General features: G+C 34.3%; 1 protein-coding gene across 4 annotated transcripts in view; it reads left to right on the top strand.

Moving 5' to 3' along the window:
- The window catches only part of FSTL5 (follistatin like 5), a 701705-nt gene that overhangs the window by 27931 nt on the left and 648963 nt on the right, over positions 1–24811 (top strand). For all 4 annotated transcript variants that reach the window (XM_026499588.4, XM_026499587.4, XM_057310158.1 and 1 more), the window contains exon 2: positions 20344–20485. In XM_026499588.4, coding sequence (XP_026355373.1) covers positions 20360–20485 — 126 coding nt within the window. In that variant the 5' untranslated portion in view covers positions 20344–20359. The remainder of the gene's footprint in view (positions 1–20343; positions 20486–24811) is intronic.

Genomic DNA, 24811 nt, shown 5'->3' with positions numbered 1-24811 from the left:
GTGATGCCTGTGTAAAATGCAGATTCTTGGAAATCCTCTAAGATCTCTGGAATCAGAATCTTTCGGTTGGGCCTAAAATTCTCTTGCCCACCAAAATCTGATAGCTGTAGGCATGGTGTAAGGTCTGCTGTTTTAGGAGTGCCAGAAGCCAAAGTCTAGGAAAGTCAGTGAGCTGGAAACTGGCACAGACCAATCTCAGTGCTGACACCCCTGGGCCCTCTCATCATTCTTGCTGTTTTTGACTTTCATTCTCATGCTGCTTGTATCCTTCCAGCCCCAGGAATCTTCTCTCAGTGAGAAGCTCCTGCTGTAGTAGGTACTCTTCAATTCCAAGGAATAATTTTATATCATTGGGACATTTGATGACTATAATCTCTGTAAATAGAGTTGAATGGCTTAGCCACATCCTCAGAGAATCACAGTCCATCTTTTGGAACATGACTTCAATTTGAAATGATGCCTCCAGATGGCCAGCTTTAAAGAAGATCAAATGAACTGTCCTTCAGTGGCCAAAGAGTCCCACATTCTAAAATTTAGTTGTTTTTGATATTAAGCAATGTGACCTTGTTATAACCACAATCTGTATTTTTTTCGTTGTCTGAGTGCAAACAAGTACTGTAGTGCATTCATTCATTTACTATAAAATATTCACAGAGCTCTATTAGCCCACAAATAACAGAACACCCTACTCTGTCTCTCCAATGAGAAATCATGTCCCATGATTACTTAAATTACCCAGATGATATCTGAGATTCTAATTCTATTTAAGGAGTGACTGTACAGTAACGTGTTCCTGCTTATTTCAGTACGTTCTTAAATCTTCTAGTTGGATTATATTATGGTTAACATGGCAGACAATGGTATGTAAACCCATTGGATCACCGCATTTGCAGTGAGCATAATGCAAGCTGTATTCTAATTCGAATGATATATTTACATAGGCTATAAGTCTTTGCACTAGAAAATGTGGCTCTGTGATATAATAATGTTATTTAAAAGTAGTTTCCTTTTCCATTTAATATGATTCATATATGTAATGAGAAACATGGCTTAAAGTTACCACAATGGTAGGATTGACATGCATATATTAACACAGAATAATATGTATGTCTAAGGGAATAAACCATATAAATAACAGGGAAATATGTTCAATGCATAATTATTTACCTGTCTTTAATGCTTCACGCCATATTTATATTATGGAAATATTGATAAGGTGAGGATTTAAAAGTATATAGCCAGTGCCTGTTCCATAGTGAATTGATAATTAGAATCGCTTGATTTTTGGTTATCATTGAGTAACAAGGATCCAGATCTTTCATCAGTGTAGTCATCTTGGATGAATCACTACACATCAGTCTAAGTTGTTTTGTTTTGTTTTCCTGTAACCTAAAATTGAATTGTTCATATAACCTACTTAACATAAAGCCTGCAATAAGTAATAACTCAACAAATGTTTGCTATTGTTATTAATATATTGTTTTAAGGATGTAGGCCTTGACATGTCTGGAAGGGCTTTTTCTATAGTTCTCTTTGAGCTGACACAGCTTATTTAAACACAGAAAACTAGGAAGAAAACAAAAACACATTCACTTTGAGTTTTTTTCTGATTTAATGTAGACTATCAGTCATTTGAAAAAATCCGGTTGTAAAACGATAATTAGCTTTTGTTTACATCGGTCATGGAAGTTTAGTTCATGCACTTTCCTGGTCAGTTGCATAGGAAGTGCTTACAATGTTCAGGCTTGATTGAGCTTGTTTTAAAAGACTGTAATTTTCAAACCCACGAGCCTATTTATTATGCACTTGATGAAGGGTGAATTTATAGTTAGGATGAATCATTTTGTACAGGTAATACTACACTTACAGGTATGGTATATTCTTCCTTCTGCAGAATGAACTCATATAGACGCTGAAAACCAAATACACAGTTAAGTTTCTCAAACACCAGACACGGATGATTTTTCCTAAATTCTTTGTCAGATGCTCAGGGATAGCAGAATACAATCATTTTACAAGACCTTCAATTTGTTGCTTCAAATGGCAGGGTGATTTTAGAAAATAAAAAATGTTTAGTAGCGGTATGGACTTTATCCCTCTAGATTCTTAGAATTCCATTGCTTCATGTTTGTAATCTCATGTATTGTCTTCGTAAGATATATTTATAGTGCTGCATGTTGCCTCTTAAAAAGAAGCACATTTTAAATCTTGTGATGAGTAAATCTAAAAGGAATTGATGGTTTTGTTCGATTAAGCTCTTCCTCTCCTCCCTTTATAGTAGGCATGTTACTGAGCACTATCTGAGGCTATAAAATTTGGAAAATTGTTATTTATTTAAATTTAGCACTTGCATAAGATATTCATAAAAAAATGCATTATTTAAGTTACATTAAATTATTCAATTCAAAGTAACTGGGTTTTTTTTTCCTTTCTGTATTCATTTTATTTTGTTTTTTACATGGAGCTGAGAGATACCCTTTCTTATTAATACTGCTGTGATACAGTTTGAGGCCAATTTTGAAAAATTTCACAATCACACAGCATTGGTTTAAGACTCTTCTTGGTGTGGGTGTTTACCCCAAAGATACAGACGTAGTGAAGAGAAGGGCCATATGCACCCCAATGTTCATAGCAGCAATGTCCACAATAGCTAAATCGTGGAAGGAGCCGAGATGCCCTGCAACAGATGACTGGATTAAGAAGTTGTGGTCCATATATACAATGGAATATTACTCAGCAATCAGAAAGAATGAGTTCTCAACATTTGCTACAACATGGACGGCACTGGAGGAGATAATGCTTAGTGAAATAAGTCAAGCAGAGAAAGACAACTATCATATGATTTCTCTCATCTATGGAACATAAGAACTAGAATGATCAGTAGGGGAAGAAAGGGATAAAGGAAGGGGGGGTAATCAGAAGGGGGAATGAAACATGAAAGACTATGGACTATGAGAAACAAACTGAGGGCTACAGAGGGGAGGGGGGTGGGGGAATGGGATAGACCGGTGATGGGTAGTAAGGAGGGCACATATTGCATGGTGCACTGGGTGTTATACACAACTAATGAATCATCGAGCCTTACATCGAAAACCGGGGATGTACTGTATGGTGACTAACATAATATAATAAAAAATCATTATTAATTAAAAAAAAAAAAAAAAAAAAAAAAAAAAAAAAAAAAAAAAAAAAAAAAAAAAAGACTCTTCTTGGTGACAGACTGTAAATAATATTCTTTTTATATTTTTGATTATCATGTGTTTGTTGAATACTATGCTTTAATTAAGAATTTGCTATGCAACATCAAGGGTATCAAAGTTTTTTTTTTATTATTTTTGCAAAGAATAGGAAAACTTGCAGAGATTTACTTGGAAATATTAAATTCCAACAGAATTCTCTGGGAGACATTTTCTAAAAACTTCAATACAAATGATAATAAGTTACTACTATAATATTCAAAGGATTATATTTCATGTAAGATGTGGATTTGAACAAAATAAATGAGTTAATTAAACATAAAAATAGATAAAGTCTTGAGCAATGAGGTATTACAGTTGAATTTAACTTGGAGATGACATACTGCCAAAATGTGACCAATCTCTTGTATATAAAATCATTTTTACAATGAAAAAAATATGTAACTTACAAACACCATTACAGAAGTATGCATATAAATAACCAAATACATTTTTAGATCAGAACAAAGAAAATTTCAGTAACATTATTCTGTTTTCTTAATTTAGATATCTTTCTTTTGCATTTTCTAAAATATAGAGCAATCATATGAAGTTATTTGATTAGAATCTTCAGTAAATCTTGTAACGAACTCTAGGTAGCAGGAAATTTTACATCTAGACATATTTCTATACATGTCTCTAGAAATATTCTGGACATATTACTAAGTAATTAGCTAAGTACCATCAGAGTTCAACTCTCATTATACTGACTCTTTTCCCTCATCTGTGAGAAATGACTTTGGACGACATAATTCTAATGTATCTTTCAAATATGAATTCCTAGTTTTTCATGTTTCATGAGACTGGATTTATGTTGGCATTAGATTAAATTTAGCATATTAATTACTTGCTCTGTAGTTTTTGAAAATTAATACAAATAGAGGGATATGTTGAAAAATGAAATTTGTAAGAATCTCCTTAGTGCATCATTTGAATTATTTCCAGGGTTGTAGATCAAATAAATTCATGATTTTCAAGTATTCTCGTCAATTTTTTCCACCCAAGCTTTTTTGTTAGTGTATGAATTGAATAATAATATATCAATTCTTATCTAATATTTATAAAAGACTCCACTCAGATTGGCACTTCTTTTCTCTCTCAGACTTTCACAGTGAAGGCCTGGTTATATAGCCTTATAGTATGTATACATTAGCATTTTGTATTTACATTTGTATTTTTAAAAGCTTAATAGTGCAAAAAAATTCCACTTAACTTTTATCATGAAAAAGTTAATGAAAATGCTGCTAAATTTATCTAAGTAAATTAGAAAACCAAATGGTTTCAAGATATATGTGCTCATTAAATGACTTGCAAATGGTATTTCTGTGAGATCCATTTGTTTTTTGAATTCTTGACAGCTCAATTTTTTTTTAATTTACTGAATAATTAGTTAATATTGGTTCTATCCTTGCAAGTCCAATAGCCACAGATAGATTACATTGTGAGCATGCCTCAGGCATACTCAGAATCAAACAAACAAACCAAAGCCCATTTTATTATTTATCTTGTGAGGGTATTCCTCAACATAAAGCATATAATAATAGTAGTTAAAACAAAAAGGGGGATATCAAAGAGGCATAATTTTGGGGGTAAGCAGAAGGAGTTGGTGGCAAAAGCCAGGGATATATAGGGAAACAGGTAAATTTCTTTGGGTTAATGGGAAAGAACTTTCCATGCATATACTTGGGAGGTGCTGGAACCAAACTGTTTGAATTCAGGGATTGAGTTAGTATGATTTGAGATGGAGGAAAGAGGCTGGTCAGTGCTGCAAATTGAGTGAAATTTTGCATTGAAAGAGGTGGCTGCTTTAAAACAAAAACAAAAACCATTGTGATCAGGCAAGCTAACCACAAGCTTGATGACTGACTGCACTGCTCTCAGCATAACATGGAAGAACCCCAAAGCTGCCAATATTAGACTGGAGAGGTAGGATGAGATACAGCCAAACATCCACCTCATCTTAGGCACACACATGCACACACATCCAACAATATTGATGAGGGAACGGAAGGCAAGCTGAGGACAAAGCAGAAGCTTACACCCTGCAACCCCCCCCTCCCCATGGGATGTATGTGACATTCCTCAGGCACTCCTGGCTGCCCTAAAGGACAAAGAAACAGTCCTTACTACCTACAGGCCATTGACAAGTCCTTGAAACAGGCACCGTTGACATTCCTCTAGGAATTCAGCTGCCTCGATGTTAATACTTTGTTAAGGGCAAAAGGCAGTCCTAGCCTGACTCCCTCCCCTCCACCAAGATCCTGTAAGTCTACTTTAACGTATAAAAATTCCTTTGGAAACTTCATCTCTAACCACCCCCCCCCAAGATACATATTGGCAATCATCCCCCAAGCATGTGGCCCACCGATATACATCTGAAGGGTCTCATGACTAAGGTTTTATTAGACGGTAATAAATGACCTTTTCCCAACAGTAGCTAGCCCCCTCAAGGTCCTGGAAACCTTGCTTCCAAAATTCCTTAGAGACTTATGCTATCCCTAACCCCCTTCCAACTTGAGGTTATATAATGGGCCATTCCTCACAACCCCGGTGGAGCAGCTCTTTCCGCCCATGGGTCCTGTCCCCGTGCTTTAATAAACCACCATTTTGCACCAAGGATGCCTTAAGAATTCTTTCTTGGTTGTCGGCTCTGGACTCAACCCCACTGAACCTCACCTATATTCCCCAACCTCATCAATATGACAAATAAATAAGTAAATACATAACTGAAGGTGATTATGTTCCAGAAGAAATGCGATTTAAGATAAAGGATGGAAAAATTTTTAAATAAATATATTTAGGAAAAACAAGTAGATAAAAGAAGGCATAATATCCAAAAATAATAGGACGTTATAAAATGAAATCAGAGTTAACTAAATAAAAATAACAGTATTTTTAAAGACAAAATAATTTGAAATCTTGGCAAACATACCTATAGGCATTTAAATAAAAGTTAAATGGAGAGGTTACACACTAAGTTATACAGAAAAAGAAATGATGAATTATAAAATACTACTGAGAAATTTATCAAGAATAAAGTGCTAAAAATAAGTAAATTTAACAAGGAGGGTGTTAAAAGCTACCAAGACAAAGAACACATTCCCTACAAAGGAACGACAATTAGATTAACAGAAGTCTTCTCATTAAGTTAATATAAGTCACAAAACATCTGAAAGTGTTGGAGAGAAAGTACTACCAATTTAGGATTACTTACCTATATAATATGATTTAATATTAAGAGGAAGATGATATTTTAAGACCGAAGGAACAAGACAGTTTGCCTTTTATTGACCCACACTGAAATATTTTAGAAAGATTTGCCTCAACATAAAAGTAAACCATTAGAAATGTATGGTGTGCAAGGAAAAAATAGCAAATGCTGAAGTTAAATTAACTATTGATGTTAAGTATAATATCCGATCATCTTTTAAAGGTGAAGCTATTATTATCACTAATTTCATATAAGGTCTTATATTTTGAAAACGTGTTGAAAGCTTGAGATTTTTTGTTGTTCAGATGAAAGTTATAATGAATATTTTTTGATGAGAGAAATCCATCTTCAGCTTCTAAGTAGAGAAAGAAGGGGATATATTGAAAATATATTCAGTCTAATAGAAAGTATGAAAAGAAACAAAGTAATCAGATATACAATGGTTAAAAAAGAACAACACACACATACATGGAATAAAAACCTAATTGTAGAAATGTTAAAATATATCAACAATCTTAATAAATGTAAAACTATTATATTCACCTACTAAGGATAGATTTTCATAATGGTTAACAGAAACGCCGTGTGCTGCTTTGAAAGTAGATACCTAAAGTAGATCACACTGACGGACTAGAGGTAAATGCAGATTTAAATAGGAATCCCAACAAGCTCTGATGAAGAACTTTCTATGTTCATTTTAAAATGGATATGGAAGAGAAAAGAACCAAGGGTTTCCCTTACTGTATATCAAGAATTGTTATGAGACTCTAGTTAAATTAAAGTCCGTGCTATATGCATAGGAAAAGATAGGTTAAAAACAACCACGATACAGGGAAACCCAACCTTTAACCAAGACAGAGTTATAAACCGGGTAAACCTCTTTAAAAAAACTTTAGTTGAGGGTGCCTGGGTGGCTCGGTTGGTTTAGTGACTGCCTTTGGCTCAGGTCATGATCCCGGGGTCCTGCGATCAACTTCCACATCAGGCTCCCCCTGCCCTGCAGGAGCCTGCCTCTCCCTCTGCCTGCCACTCCCCCTGCTTGTTCCCATGCTCTCTCTCTGTCAAATAAACAAATAAAATCTTAAAACAAAACAAAACAAAAACAAAACTTTAGTTGAGTAGAATACAGGTAAGGTAAAAATAAAATTAAAGTACAAAAGAAAATTTAAAAAATAGAATACAAGAAAATATAAGAAAAATAAAATAAAATCTTGTCCCCATACAATGCCCCCAGATTAATTCCAGATCAATGAAAAAACTAAAGTGAAAACTTCACATGAAAGTATATGTATGAGAATATATTTATGAAAGGGAAGTTTTCTTCTTAAATATTAGTTTTATTATGAGCCATTAAACAATAAATCATATACATTATAATTAGAAATTATATATATTATAATTAAAAGTAAAAGTAAAAATAGAAAATATAATTGAACATTTATTTAAAAAAATAAGCTGTTCAAAAGCCAAAGTTGAGGGGAAAGCCATGTTGCCTGAGTTAGTTTCCCTTTACGCTCTATAGGCAATTATGCCCCCTAGGGGTTGGCATCAGCTATTTTTGTGTTTACTGTGGGACAGTAAGCAGGCTGAGTCAAGGTTGTACCTTGCTCTTTCAAGAAAAGTAATGAAATGAAAGAAGCATTTAAGTGTGCTTGAGGGAAGTTTTGATAGATTTTCCAGCTACCACTCAGTATTTTCTTGGCTGCTCTCTGGGTGTTCAAGGAGCCATTTTGCAATAGATTCCCTTATTAAAGAAGCTTGAGAGGCATTTCTCTCAGCCTCCAGCAGCAAGGAATCATTATGGTCATTTCTGGTTCTAATTCCATGAGAACAGAAGAAGGGAGATAAATTTTACTGGCAATCTTGAGCCCAGCCAGTTCTGTTGGGAGTTTTATATTCATTACCTGGAAAAGAAAAATTGGAGAACCAAAGCTGCTAAAAAAAAAATTAAAAAAATAAATACATACATAAATAAATAATTGGTTGTCAGGGTTACAGGATTTTTGCAGAATTACAAGTCCTGAAGCAGGCCATTTGAGGTTTGGATGTTGCTACTAAATGTTGTTACCTGCCTTTAGACTAGAGACAGTATCTAGATGGAATTGCAAGTTAGCTCCAATTCTATGTAGGTTAATTCTGTGAAATATTTGCCCCTAAATTTAATTAGGAGATATCCCCAAAGACCTCATATGTGAAATTCTCAGAAATCAAAGTGGTACCTGTGCCTGCCTTTATTTTCTTTTTGAAACATTTGCTTCAAAAGATGTATACTCTGGGAGGTTGGTGAGGATATATTGCCTGGATCCACATGTCTAGTCTACCTAAATTAGTGGATTTTGTCTTGATAGATTGTTACCAAGAATGTAAAAGCACATGGTATACTTGGCCTGGAGCACCGTAAATACCCAAAAAGCACTTTTTACTGTTAATCATAAAATAGTATGCTACTGTTCTTTGTTTTTCATCTTTCTTCTGTTTTCTTTCTTTCCAAACCTATTAAATTTTTTTCGTAAATCCAACCTTTTACCTGTGGTTTATTTTTCAAATTTGAACCACTGGTATAAAATAAAATGCAGGTTTTCTTATGTCATTTAGAACTAATTCAACTTTTGCTACGTGTTTGCCCATGACTCAGGTTTTAATCCCCAGCCACCACTGGCCACATAACTAGCTAGTACAGTTTCTGTTAACTCCTGTTAGGAATTTCTTGGAAAGTTTCAACTACTCTTGTCTGCTTTGGTTCTAGTTATTAGTAATGTGCCCATCTTCAGTTGACTTAGCTGAAATTTACCTTTATGCTTGGTTTACTCACTGCTTTCTCTATTTTTCATGAAAGCATGGAGGTTTTAATTTTGAGAAACTTTGTGAAAATCCTCCTGGCAGAACTGGGTCACAGTAACCTATTTTCCCTTCCACACCATGGTGGCCCAGATCTCTCCTTCTGGGGAGGCATTAAGTTGTTCGGGAAAATATTCTGGGTCCCCATGACTTCTGCTACTAACTGTGGACTCCATCTTTGGACTTTCCCCCATACTTCTCTGAATATGAAGTAGAATACCTCTGAGACTCAGCTGACCTGAATGAATGGGCAAGTTTCCCCCACGGCATTTCAGTTTTAAATACAGAAGAAATTAAGTTGTTCCCTGTGCAGCACTTCATTGTTAAACTGTGACAGATTTTTTTTCCTGTACAATAAATGTAGTCCCCGATTTAAAGAACACAGGCTACTAGAAACCTTGGTATAGAAAAGGTTGAATTTAAAATCTGACATTGACAAAATTGCAATGATTTTTTTAATAGCAAATAAAATCTGTAACATAGTACCTTTGGGATTTTAGACAGAGTCAATCCTAAGAGCTGCATTCTTCCTTAATTTACATTTTAAGTGCTCATCAAGGTAGAAGGCAATGAATTCAGAAGACAGAGCCTATAATGATTTTCTCTTCTCTTGAACTAGGGCAATATCCTCAAGGTCATATAATATATTATTATTTTTAAACTTTAAAGCATCATTTTTCATACTATGTCAGGCAAACTTACTACAGCTTAGATACAAACTAAGGTAATAGGACTTTCACACCAAACATAACATGAAGTTGCTAATCTTTAACTAACATTTTGCAATGTGCAATAAAGTTACATCCAGAGTGTTTTAGGAGAAACAAACAAACAAACAAAACAAACAATGATCAATGTGATTGGTTAGTTTTTGTTTCCATGATTACTTCCACTTGGTACTTACTTTGAAAAGAATGAGGAAATTATAACTCTCCGTTTATATTGCCATGGCATACAGATGTTGTTCCTTTATTTTTCTTGAGAATACAAATTCAAAGACAAAGAAAAACATGAACTTTATCATTGTGATTAATGGTTTTTTTCTTTTTTAAATTTAACATACGAAACCTGTGGGATATCAGCTTTGAGAGAGCAGGTGAATGAAGGAGAATGGGAAAAGAGACTTCAGAAGGATGGCTAGGCAAGTGAGGGAAATTACGAGAATTTTGTGTGATTGAAGCGAAAGGGAGACGAGGTCATGTAAAGTGGTCACTTTTGTGAGAGCAGTTTCAATGGATTAGTTTGGTAGAAGGTGAATCACAGTGGGTTGAGACTTAGAGTGCAAGTGTTAAGAAAATCAGTTTAGGAACACAGCCACAGGTAGAATCCACATCTTTTGACTTTAGCTGTTGCTCTTTCTGCTAAGGCACGCTGCTGCTCAGCATTAAAAATACTGTTGGTACAATTTTTAGAAATGAATGTTTTCAGGTTATCAACCACCAGAAGCAAAGTGCCTGTTTGATGTCTGATTTCTGTGAAAATGAGCTAAAACTCAGAAATTCAACATGTCAAATAAATCGCATACAAAGGTATAGGAATGATATTGAAGTTGCTTCTTTTTTGACCTTTTCACACATACACCAGGTGGATGTACAGTCCAGAAAAGCTGAGTACAGCATACTAAGATATATCACACTATGTTGGTCATATTAATACATGCTTTTAACCAATCATCTTGTACCGTGTTACAGACTGCAGCTTTCAGCAAGCTGGGAAATTGATGCCCTTTTTTATGTACATACCAACACAGATAATCCAGAATATTAATATCAAATTTATTTTAAAATAACTCCAATCTATTCATTTTGAAGAAGAAACTGACAGCAGATGGTTTGATAAACTGTATGCAAATACTTGCATAAAATTTATTTTTTAATATTGTCTACTGAAGGTCATCAAAAAAACAGACATATGGAATAAATTTAATTTCAGCCTACACGTAATGTACGTTTTTACTATCAAATCATGAATATATTATAAAGTCAAATCTGGGGACCTTTTTTGGGAGATTGAATATGAGTCATGGGTCACTTGTATGTTGTCTTGTTTTTCCTGCCTCAGTTTGAGGCACCAGTACTTACAATTTGAAGTCCAGGCTATCGTAAGGTTATATAATTTATAAAATTCCTTGGTTAAGTCAGCTAGACCCAAAGTTTCATTCTGTTCCATAGTTGTCAAACATGCTTTAAAAATATATATATCCCGTATTGTATATAACTATCCATATACAACTATAAACATCTATAAGGTTATATAACTATATCTCTCACAAATTTTATATATATTCATAAAAATTATTTATTTATACAAAAGTACATATTTATTTATATATAATAAATATATATAAAACTACTGTATAACTACAATTACATAAGCACTGTTGTAACCATCTATATATAACTTTAACCATAGCTATATATAACTGTCTTCCCAGTGAAGATCGTTGTGAAAAAACAAATGTACAAAACTAAACAAAAAAAAACCTGAAAATTCTACTTAAGCAATAGGATTCTGCAGAGATGGTGACGCTGATGTCCTTTCTGTTGGCTTCTGGAAACTCTAGAGAGTAGTAAATACGAAGTTGTTGGGGTTCACAGAGATGTGGCTTCTAAACAGTGCCCTAGGCACTGAAAGCATTTGTGTGTCCTTTCTTTCCATAGTGAAAGGATTCTAGTCAGATGTATTGTAGCATTTAAAAGAAAAATACTATATTTGGAACCAGGACAGTGACATTCCAGGCCCATGACTACCTTCGTCGTGGGCACACCGGTTATCATTACTGCTTTTCATATTCTTCCCATATAAAAAGAAGGGGTTACACTAGGTCTCTAACATGATTTTCCTTTCTGTTATCTTGTATTCTGTGTTGTAGTTAAATTTTTTACTTTAAAATTTTTTTAGTGCACTAGAGGAGTTCATAGAACTGCAGCATAAATGGTTTTGTAATGCAAAGATGGTTTTGGAAAACAAATATTTATCACCCAACATGCTTTTCATGATGTGGGATTTTCATTTGTTTAAAGCAGACAGAGTACACATATCTTTTTTTTTTAATTAAATGGAATTCAGTGTGAATACTTTCTCCTAATGCAAGCTTAAATTATTATACATTTCACACTGCAGTCCTTCCAAAATGCCAATGAATATATTTTATCTATATTTAGCTTCTTTCTTTTTCAAGTTAAGTTGGCTATTGAAAGGTATAATTGGTGAGAATCTGGACAGTTTTGTTCATCCAAATTAATGACTCAGATGTCATTGAAATAAAAGTTCCTCCTTCTTTGAAAGTTAATTTAATGGTCATAATTCTTATTATTTAACAATTATAATTCTATTCTTATCTCAGATGTTAAGAAAAAAGGGTTCTGCACATGCTATAGTCTTTCAACAAAGTATTACATTTAAAAGTTTTAGTCTCTTTCACAATATGAACCAATAAGACAGGATTAAGAATTAAAGAAGCTTCCGTGTTTCCATGTGTATCCATATAGAATTGAAAGATGCTTACCCACGCAGTATGGACATAGAAGTCACATAGCTATTGCTCTCTCATGATCACTGCCTTTGTCTGTTGTATCTGCATTTACATTGATCCAAAGTGAATGTAAGCAAAAGATCCTCTCTTCCTGTGGTATTCAGTCTGAGTAAGTAGTTGTTTGCTGTCTATGGCTACTACTTTACAGGATTTTCTTCTATATCTGCATCATTATGTGTGTGTTAAAAGTAGAATTACATGACAGAACCATGGGTTAAATTCTAGTGGAGTCAGCCTTCAATTTTGACAATGACCAGCATTCCAAACTTGACACTACCCTGTTACATTTCTCTTTCATTATACTTAGTTCAATATAAGCACTAATACCTATCAGAAAAATATTTTTGGATAATTAAACACTATAAGGTACTGTCCTAATAATTTTAGTAGGATATGCATGATCTGTTTTTCCTTTGCTTCTCTCCAGTGTGGTCCTACAGCACTAAGGCAGTGACTCTTAGCTGTTCTTGTATTGTTTTTAATTATGCTTATTAGAATGAACATTTGAAGTTGGGACAATGATTAGGAGAATCCATTGCTCTGATAAGGATAATCAACTGCTAGATGGAAAGAATCTACTTCTGCGATAGGGAGAATCCATTGCCCATAATGAAAGTAGATTCTTTTGAAAATTTCTTTCCTAAGAGAAATATTAAATTAGAACTCAACCACAGAGTTCAAAGTAGTAGGTATGAAGTTAAAGCAGGTCAAAAGATAAAAACAGTTACTGCAACAGATTTGTCTGATAGATGATGTTCTTTTGCTTCTTTTAGTCCCTCGGGTCCTTCCAATTTCAGTTGAGCTAAGGGAATGAAAAGACAGTCAGTTCTTGACAAGAGAGGCTTTTCCACAGGAACTTCCCACTGAAAACCTGGTTTTGATCCAGATGTAAAAGAAAAGCTTTTTCTAATAACAGCAACTTGAATTCTAGATTGATTTCATAGTCAGTTGTAATGAATATTTTCAATTACATGAAGAATATGAAGAATCCCTTAATGTATACCTACTATTTCAAATTAATTACTTATCACCATTAATTTATTCATTCATTTATCTATCTGAAAATATTTATTGAGCTCATGCTGTATGCCAGGTACTGCTCTAATTCACACAGGTAATTAACAAAGTCCTGTCTTTATGGAGCTAACATTCTGGTTGGAAACAGAGAATAAACAAACCAGTAAAAATATAGCATGCCAGATGATAAGAGCTATGGCTTCCAGTCATTCTGTTCCAATGAAAATTTCCATGCATCTTTTCCTCCAGACTTAAAACTTCACTATTTTCATTTTCTCTACCTCCTAGCAGCATTTAATTCTCTATTTTGACTAAACCTCCCTGAGGGCTTAGTCTTTGGATCTCTTCTCCTCTCCAACCTCTCCCCATCTCATACCTAGATTAGATGACATATAAATGCTAAGAACTCCAAATAGGTATATCTAGCCCATATCCTTTGCTCAACTTCAGGTTCCTATGTCCAATGACTATTTAACATCTCCAGTAGGACTACCAAAAGGTCTCCAAAAAAAAGGAGTAATAGTTTTCTCCCTCAAACCTGTCCTTCCGCATAACCTTATCCAGATCAATAAGTCTACTCAGAATAATCTGGTACAGATGCTAGACTATATAGGGTCATAAATCCCTTCCTACAGATGAGGCCCCTGTAATGCAATTGGTTTTGCTTAGGTTATACAGTATGACACAGGTTAAGTTAGAAGTCAATTTCTCTGTCTCATAGAATTATAGAATACCAAAAAGGAAAAAAGGCACTAGTAATCATTTAGGCCACTTCCCTTACAGAAGAGAACAAAGAGAGGTCTGTGGAAGTTAAGAAACTCCGAGATTGTGATAGAACTGGTTTAATGCACCTTCTTTTTATCTATGTAAGGATGTTAGCCTTCTTAAATCAGTAATCAACAGTGCAAAGTGAAAAGACACTTAAGGGAGATATGTAAAAATTGTAGCAGAGAGCAGCCAAGTCCATGTGAAATTGACAGGGACAACTTCACAGAGGAGGGGACTGGCGCTATCTTTGAAGACCTAGAGTGTTTTTCTAGGCTGGAGTGAGAGGCAGTGCGGGTACTCCAGGTGAAACCCTTAGATTCACCTGCAGACTTCTCCGCAACATTTGATAATGTTGGGGATTTGCTTCACCTTGACATTCTTTTCATTTCAGAGGCACGATACCACAGTTTACTTCCCCATCTCAAATGCTATCTTTCATTCCTAAGGCAATACTTTAAACACTCTTAGTTTGTTTTCCCAAGTGAGGTGAGATTCTAGAGAATGTGTAAACAAATCGAAATCCCTGAAATTTGAATCTACTAAATCTTGTAACTACTCTAAATCCTATTGCCATGAGCAGCACAGCATGTTATACCATATGGTGAATAAAATAGTTTGATTCAGAGAAAAATATTATTTTTTGAACAAGAGAAACCTCTCTCCATTCCCCTTACCATTTTCAAGTCTAACTTTGTTAAATTTAATGTTAAGCAGATACTTTTTAGATTTGTAAACATTTTGTTTTCTCTATGTTAATAACGAGGTTGTTTTCTGATGCTTCCATATAAATGTTGAGGTTGCAAGGAAAAGTCATAGGATCATTATTGCACCATCTGTTCCAGCTGGTTTGTTTTAGTCACATGCTTTTCAGTGTTCTTACTGAGCTATCAACAAACTGCCAATTAATTATGAAAACCTAACAGGTTGTCAGAGGTTACAGTACTGAGAAAGTGAGATCATGAGTCAGTATATCATGGAATCGATTACTTACTACTGATTTACAATTTCCAGAACTCTTCTGTGGATGAGTGAACTTTTAAAGACATAATAATGACATAATAACATCTTTGGATCCTGTAGCTAAAGGGAAGTAAGAAAATGATAATTATTTTCTGAGCATCTATCAAAGTGTCATCTTTTTATTTAGGTTGCTAATTGATAGCTATATAATTGGATTCAATTATTTTTCTTAGTATTATCTTAATGGGGAAAATCTTGCAAGGTAGGCATTCACAGAAGATAAATGCAAACACTGGTCTTTGTCTTTTGTCTTGTCTAACACTTACTGCTGAGCTCAATGCCTATCTGCAATAGAAATCAGAGTTCTCCAAAGGGAAAAAAAAACATATCTGGTCTTTTAGAAAAGATTTTATTTATTTATTTATTTATTTATTTGAGAAAGAGAGACAGAGTGACAGAGAGAAAGAGATTATAGGGGGCAGGGCAGAGGGAGAGGGAGAGACAGAGAATTTCAGGCAGAGTCTGCACCTAGCACAGAGCCAGACTCAGGGCTCTGGGATCATGACCTGAGCTGCAACCAAGAGTTGGACGCTCAACCGACCAAGCCACCCAGGTGCTCTGGTATCTGACTTTTAATATCAGTGGTTTCATTTTATCTGTGACACCAAATAAATCACTCCAGTTGTCTGATAGCTTTTGCTGAGATAAAACATTTTTATTTTTCTATTTTAAATTTTTGTATTAATAAGAAATTTTAGACTTGAAAATTACAGGACTATCAATGAAAAAAATAATCATGGTTAATAATATGAGAAGTAGATTAAAATGGTATAAATAAGTTGTATATACCACTGAAGATTTGCATGTTGACTTGCTACCAACTTTTAGTGAAATTTCTTAAAGCAGATATTCCTAGCCTATTGCCTTTTGACAGAGAAAATATTGATCTAATTATTAATGTGTGGAAGTTTTCTCACCCAAGATTTGTGAGATTTTTTGTCACCCATTATAATTAATTAATTGTTCATTTAATATGTATTTTATAGTATATGAAATATTTGTAGCCGTGTGGAATCTATGTGTGTGTGAGTGTGAGTGTGTGTGTGTTTGTGTGTGTGTGTGTGTGAGAGAGAGAGAGAGAGAGAAAGAGAGAGAGAGGACAGAAAAAGAAAAACCCTTAAATGAGTGGTTTAAGAAATTTATGACCCAACCTTTACCCTGTCATAATGAGACAAGGTTGTTGCCAGGTCTCTTTCCTCCCTCTCTTGTTTAGTATTCATAACTCTTAGAAAATATCCCTTCAGCCAAGTTGGTCCTGTTTGCTTTATTCTTGGGCTCTATCTTAGCTTTAAAATATTCCATCCAGTTGTCTTATAAACAAATATTTACCTCTGAGAGAAGTATTAGACTATACATCAAAATGACAGCAAAGGGATGGATTGCAAATGAAATTATTTAGTTTTCTGGTTTAGTTTTCAGATGTTTTGTAGTGGTAGTGAAATAGGAATTGCATTCAATATCATCAGAATGCAAGAAAACACAATCTTTTTTTTAACTCTTGAATTCAGGATGACATTCATTTATACATTCATTTATTGAGTGTCTAGTAGGTACCAGACTATTTGCTAGGCCCAGATGATATAATGCTGAAAAAAAAAGAAAAGAAAAGAAAACACACACCCCCACACAAAACCAGATCCCCATATTCATGACATTTAAAGGAGAAGAGAGATATATAATGTAGTGAGGAAGTCCAGCATTATTCAAAATATCATATTAATGATGTATAATTACAAATGGTTGCTCTGAAATTAAGGAAAACTGATCTAGGAGCATGAGTAACTAAGAAATATAACTCAGGCTTGGTGTTATGGGGAAAGATTCTTAAGGGGTATGTTTGATATGTGAAGGCCTTTGGGGAATAAATGGGGGTGGGGAAAGATATATTTCAAGTGGAGGAAATAGTACAAAAGTCTCATAGTGAGAATGGACCAAGTTCAGAGAACTAAATGAGAGTCAGTGTGGCTGGAGAGCAGTTTTTTAGAGGAAGAGAAAAACATGCAGAGCCTAGACTCTGTAGGCACTGGTAGAATAGGTCAGGGATTTTGACTTTTATCTTAAGAGTAAATTAGTATATCCCAAAGTTATTAACAAGCGCAATGACATCATGATATTTGCATTTGACGTGATTACTGAGGCTATCGCATAGGGAATGATTCAAGGTGCATGCGCATGAATGGGGACTGTCAGTAAGGATGTGCTTGAGGCAGTTTAGGGGACATGTGGTGCCAATAGCTTGAACTAGGGTTGTGACAGTAGACTGGAAAGAAACTGATTTGGGGAGATATATTTTGAAGGTAGAACAAACAGAAATTAGGGATGCATTTAGTATGGAAGGTAAGGGAGACAAAGATGTCTCCTTCATTTCTGGCTTGACTAAATGGGTGAATGAAAATCTGGGAAAGTGTGACTTTATGTGGGGTTTGTATACCATGAGCTGTTTTTTAAATATACGTGTGGGGCTGTTAAGTATGATAACCATCCTGATCTGGAGATCGGATGAGAAGCAATGATATATAAAGGTTCCTCCTGCTATCCGAAAGTACGGCATTCCTATGAAACCTTTCATAAGCCAAAAAGAGCATAAAACGAAGGGGCAATTACCATTACTTTTTACGGAAATTTTTTTTTAGTTTTCTCAGACCCCCAAAATAACCCCTCTTAGGCTTTTCTGATACCTTAGGACACATCTTGCTAACGGATGCACAATATTAAATCAAGATACAGCACAGATGCTCACAGACACAGTTCAAAGCCCTGGTGGCTAGGTGCTGAGATGCTGAGTGCAGTTCCTGGGACACAGCTTGGCAGGGCCACACTCTCTACTCCGTGCCCCTGAGGCATGCGGCTTCTGGGCTGACTGCAAAACAAATACTGAATTCTCTTTTCACCTTTTTTTGGTGAAAGCAAAATCCTTTTCAGATTTCTTTTGGTTAGTGAAAACAAGTACTAGTGTAGGTGTTCCATAAGAGCAAAGTGGTCTAATGTGAACTTTTGAAAAGCAGGAGGTAGCTGTAATTAAAACCATGGATGACGCTGAATGTCTGGCTGGATGAAGAGAGTAGGTAAGAGGCTAAGAATGAGATTTGATAAACTATAATATTTAATGGTGAAGCAAAGGAGTGGGATGAACCTGCAAAAGGACTGAGAAGAAGTTTCCATAAATTCTAGAGAAACAGAAGAGAGGGGTGTCTTAAACACCAGGTAAAGTGACGATTTCTTGAAACAAATAAATGTTACTTTCACAGTGTGATAGGGGTAGAAACATGCTTGAGTGAACTAGGTTCAGAAATTACCTAAAATGGGGGCGCCTGGGTGGCACAGCGGTTAAGCGTCTGCCTTGGGCTCAGGGCGTGATCCTGGCGTAATGGGATTGAGCCCCACATCAGGCTCTTCCGCTAGGAGCCTGCGTCTTCCTCTCCCACTCCCCCTGCTTGTGTTCCCTCTCTCGCTGGCTGTCTCTATCTCTGTCAAATGAATAAATAAAATCTTTTAAAAAAAATTACCTAAAATGAGATACACAACTCTTTCAGAAAATTCACGAAGTAGAGGAGAGAAATTATCTTAAAACCTGGGTGATTTGAGCATCTTTAAAGATGGAAGTTAACTGAGTGGGGAAGTTTAGGTAACAATAACTAGCAGGGTTAATTAATGGTTAAGCTTCTCAAGAAGTCAGACGTACAGAACAGAGTAGACAGGAGGAGAAAGAGCTCTTCTATTGTCACAATAGGGGCAGAGATATGTTGGTGAAAATGATAAAGTGGGGTATAGTTTAATTCAAGCATAGGTTTGGTTTTTGGAAGAGGGCTTAGAGCTTGTATGATAATAAGTTTATGCCATTTTACAGTTTCTCTGGTATATTCAAAGACACAGAGCGGTGGGCAGACTCATATGGCTTTTAGTTTAAAGCACTTAAGAAATTTTTTAGAAGGGGCGCCTGGGTGGCTCAGTTGTTAGGTGTCTGCCTTCGGTTCAGGGCGTGGTCCCGGAGTCCTGGGATCGAGTCCCCAGTCGGGCTCCTATGCTGGGAGCCAGCTTCTTCCTCTCCCACTCTCCCTGCTTGTGTTTCCCCTCTTGCTGGCTGTCTCTCTCTCTGTCAAATAAATAAATAAAATCTTTAAGAAAAAAAAAGAAATTTTTTAGGAAACATTCTTTTAGATAGTATTGGGAAAATGCATTCATAACTCAGTATAACCCTCTGCATAATTTTTGTTGTACCTCAGTTTATTAAGTGCCTACCATACAAGCCTACCTTATCAAACTCTCACTAGTCTTTGCTAGTGAATTATAATAGCTATAGTTTTATGAAGTGTTATTCATCAAACGTACTCAAAGAGGAGTTCAAGATTTATAAGTATGTTGATAATTTTACTCTATATAGATGCTTAGAAAATTAGCCATGGTTTAAAGCTTTTTTCTTTTCATTTTCTTTCAACTTTATTTTAATTAATTTTCCTCAATACATTTTGATTGGCATTTATATCTCTATGTATTAAATGTTATGTAAGGCTGTATGAGTGAAAAAAACAGTGTTTGTTATGATCAAGGGGATCATAATCTTTATTTGGAGATGCTTACCTATTATGGATTCAGTTGGCAGTTGCCCACAAGTTTTGATTAGATCTGTGGAGATTTCTATGCACTATTGAATATTTCTTGATTAATTTTTTTCAATATACAATGCATTTTCTGATTACTTGCAATGCTAATTTTCACAGGTGAAAAGCAATAAGAATGTTTAAGTGCTGGTCAGCTGTTTTGGTTCTTGGATTCGTTTTTCTGGAGTCAGAAGGAAGGCCAACCAAAGAAGCAGGATATGGCCTTCAGTCCTACCAACCTCTGATAAGATTACGACACAAGGTACAGTCAGCACTCTGAATTTGCTCACAGTGCCTAGCAATTATGAACTGAACTACTAGGTGTCTGCTTTATTATTCACTTAGGAGCACTTATTTCAGTGTATGCCTTCAGAATATAATTTCTGTATAAAAGTGCACATTTTAAAACATGAAATGGTAGTAATTTGGAAGTTTATAATTTGGGGAGTTAAATATTTCTTGACAAAGTATAGAGATGGCTCACTGAAAAAATCCTTAAAATTTACATTAAGTCATAGTAATAACAGACATAAAAATAAGTAAATATGTTAAGACCTACTCAACCAGATAGACTAGTTTCTGTTATTCCCATATTAAGTTTAGAACTTTTTAAACTAAAACATTAAGTGTTATGTTTTTAAATTTGCAATAAAAGTAAACAAAAAAAGATGTCTATACCATCTAGAGATATATAGATTGGCAAAAAAATTAGTATTTATAGAGATCATTGACTTTTTAATTTCATAAAAAATCATAATTTCAAGTTCTTTAATATTGGGGAAATATTTCATTTATGTTAAATATTTTCAAGTATAAAATAGACATTTAGGCATACTATAAATTATATAGATTATGTACTAACATTAATTAAGCTAGTGCTTTTAATAATAGAGCAACTTTAATACTAAAGTAACTTTTTATTCAATCAAATTAAAAGCTCATAATACATTTTGATTTTCATAGAAAATAGAAAACAAGACAAAAACTGACATGCTAATTATGGGAGAAAATATATATTTTAAAATTTCTTATGTTACTTGGCTTAAAAAAAAAACTTGAAATAAATATAAGTAGAGTTGACCCCTGAACAACCTAGGTGTTAGGGAACCACCCGGGTGCCCCACGCATAACTTTTGACCCCAAAATCTTAAATATTAGTAGCCTAATGTTGACGAAAGCCTTATTGATAACATAAACAGTAAGCGAATACATATTTTGTATGTTATATGTGTTATATACTATATTCTCACAATAAAGTAAGCAAAAGAAAAGAAAATGTTATTAAAAATTATAAGGAACAAAAAATACATTTATAGTACAGTACTATACTAATTTAAAAAACTGTGTATAAGTGGACCTGTTCAGACCTGTGTTGTATACATACATGTATATATATTTACATTGCATCTGTATACATTGCATATATTTTTGCTGAAATCCTTTCATAATATTATAATATTTTGATAAAATCACTAACCTTAACTAGAATTTTTATGTGCCAGACCATAGGGTAAGCTCTTAAATGTAGTATTTTCTTTATTTAATCTCCAAAACAATCTTATAAAGATGTACCTTTTTCATTTGGTATATGAAAAATCAAATTTTTAGAAATGTTAAGGGACTTCACAAATGCTTCCATTTATCAAGTATATTAATTGACTAGGGTAACATGCTGTATAGGTTTGATAGCCAGAAAAAATAAAATAAATAAAATACAAAAATATACTTCAGTGTCAAAAATCATTGTTGAAATTTAGTCACACATAAAAGTAAGTTTCTAGACAAATGCAGCTGGAGAATTGACCTTCTTCCACTTTCTTTCAGTTTTCATTTGTGTCCCCTGCCTCATAGACTAACAATCAGTTTTATCCTAGTCTAAAGCATAGAAATAATAACTCCTTTATGAACACTCTCAAAACATAGTATTAATACAATATATTGGCTCATTTTTCTACATACCAGTGAATATGTATTCTGTGCTGTTTGTCTCCTCTATGTGTCTTGAGGTCAGAAACTATGCCTTTCTAATCCTTTCATTCCTAGTGCTGTGAACATAATAGATATGGTTTGATTGACTCCATGGCGGAAAAATGACCGGCAGAATGCATGGCTATGCTGCTTTTATTGTTCTCCTGCTATATATAATACCATAGGTTTTTATGTGTCAGGGTACATTTATAAACAAACTATTTTGAATTAAATTTGGACATTGATGATAAATTATTTATCATGCATTGCTCTGAGATTTAGTAAACCTTTAAAGAAAAGAAACAACACAATAAATTAAGCCTATTTTAGAAACACTAATAATCACCAAAAATGATCAAAGTTACCTCCCAATCTTTTCCATCTCTGTGGCTCTTACCTCTAACTAGTTAGAGGTAATATATGATTACTGGCATGTAAAAGCAGAGAGGCAGAACGTTAGTAATCCCTAACTTTCAAATGACTTAGTACAGAGGTAAAATTAAGCTGTAAAAGTCATTCGTGAGCGTGTGTGTATGAAAGCATGTACTTGACAGGAGTAAAGAAGTACCCTGAGTTGAACAAGTCTCTGCCAAAACCTCACCATGTACTTACTCTCTGCTCACTGGCAGCATCCCCACCCAACCACAGGGAAGTACCTTTATTTCCCCAAGACCTTGATGATGAATCTCATTAGAGCTTTTATTTCTATTTGAATCAATCATTATTTGGATCCCAGAAATGCCCTGTCATCCTTTTTCCACTGATTCCCATTCCAGTTAGGCTCATATGCAACCTTATTGGAGAAGCTTCCCCAAACCATAATTAAAAATGGAACAGTCACAGGCATTTCTTATCTCCCCTTTTAAAATATATTTTCACCATTTGTCATGGTTGTATATATATAAAACTCATTTATTAGTTTATTGGCTGTTCCCTTCCATTATGATGTGAACTACTATCCATCTTGCTATACCATAGCACCTAGAATTGTGTTTGGCACATAGTCAACACTTAATAAATATATATGGAATGAATGATTCCATCTGCTAACTAGACTAAGTCTGAAATAATATATATATATATATATATATCTGATATGTAATTATATTGCTTATTATAATTAATAATTAATTAGTTATAATTTGTCCTGTTTATGAGAGTAAAATCAACAGAGCAATACTTAATAAAATGTTTAAAATAAATTATTTTAATATTATTACATAGATTAATTTCCTATTATTTGTTATTTTTTAACCTTCAGTTTCATTTAAATTCCAAAGAATATAAAGTCTATATTTCTGTAAGACTTAGGGAATGGATAGGAAGATTTTCTGTTTGGATTAGACTCCACTGTATTGAATGTATTTATTGACTAGAAAACAATAAAATAAATAATACATATGATAGATCTTGATATATTTTAGCTATTTTTCACATTTTTTCCAGAGAGGTGTCAGTACTTTGAGTCTGAAAAAATATATGTTTAGAACTCATGTTTACTGAATTTTTGCGTGCCAACTATATAATGAATCCCCTCTGGGGAGCAAAAAATGAAATGTGATTTATTTGCCAGATTACATAGAAATGTCAATTTAAATAAAAATATATATGTACATATTTATATCATTTACAACTATATGTACACATAAATGTGATTCAAAACATATTTGTGTCATAAATATGAGTAACATATAAATCCATCATGCTAATTATAGAAATTGTAATTATAGTCCACAGTATGTCTGAAGGAGCTGATCATGTGTTTCAATTGTGTGTTTATCCAACAGGCATTTACGGAAGATCAAATGTAGGAATTTAGTAGCTTTATTCTATATATTAGGTCATTTAATTATTGAATATTGCTATGTAGTAACTGGTTTTATTGTTATTCCATAGATGAGGAAGCTGGAGTTGACAAATGTATAGTAATTTTTAATGCCATATACCTAAAAAGTTAAGGGAAGGGATTTAGGATTTAATACAGGAGACAAACTAACTTAATGCAGGATACACAATGAAAATTTTTCGCAGTAATTTGACCTGTGTGCCATATATTTCCTATTCTCCGCACATTCTGAAAACACGATAGGAAGGTAGGATTTTATGTCCCTTTGTGGTTCGATGCGACTGTGTGTCTAGTTGTGGCCAATGAGTTAATAGAAGTGCCATGGAATGCATCTGGGCTGAACATTTGATTACAATTATAAAATGTTCCTGAACTCTCTTTTTTTCCTTTAGCATTACAAACAGCATCTGTTCAAGGTACTGGTTGCTTAATCATCCCACGTTTCTAAATAACTAGGATGAGTAAAACACCCAGGCAATTAGTGATTGTCTTGAAATGTGAAATGAGAGAGAGAAAAAAATGAAACAAAACAAAACACTTTTGCTTTAAACCACTGAGATTTGGGAGTTATTTGTTACTTCTGCATGACCGTAGCCCATCCTCACCAATAAGGACAGAACGAGAACTTACACTCACATCACCTCATCAGAAAACCTGGGCTCCTTTTCTGTGCCATCTTGGCTTCTTGTTTCATTTCCATTCTGGATTTTTCTTACTCTCTTTCCTCTACTTCTTTCTTGTCTCTACTACTTGCTGGGTCATAATTTCCCATTG

Source organism: Ursus arctos, unplaced genomic scaffold (genome assembly GCF_023065955.2).
Source record: "Ursus arctos isolate Adak ecotype North America unplaced genomic scaffold, UrsArc2.0 scaffold_11, whole genome shotgun sequence".
Classification (NCBI taxonomy): domain Eukaryota; kingdom Metazoa; phylum Chordata; class Mammalia; order Carnivora; family Ursidae; genus Ursus; species Ursus arctos.
This window is presented reverse-complemented; position numbering and strand designations above follow the sequence as displayed.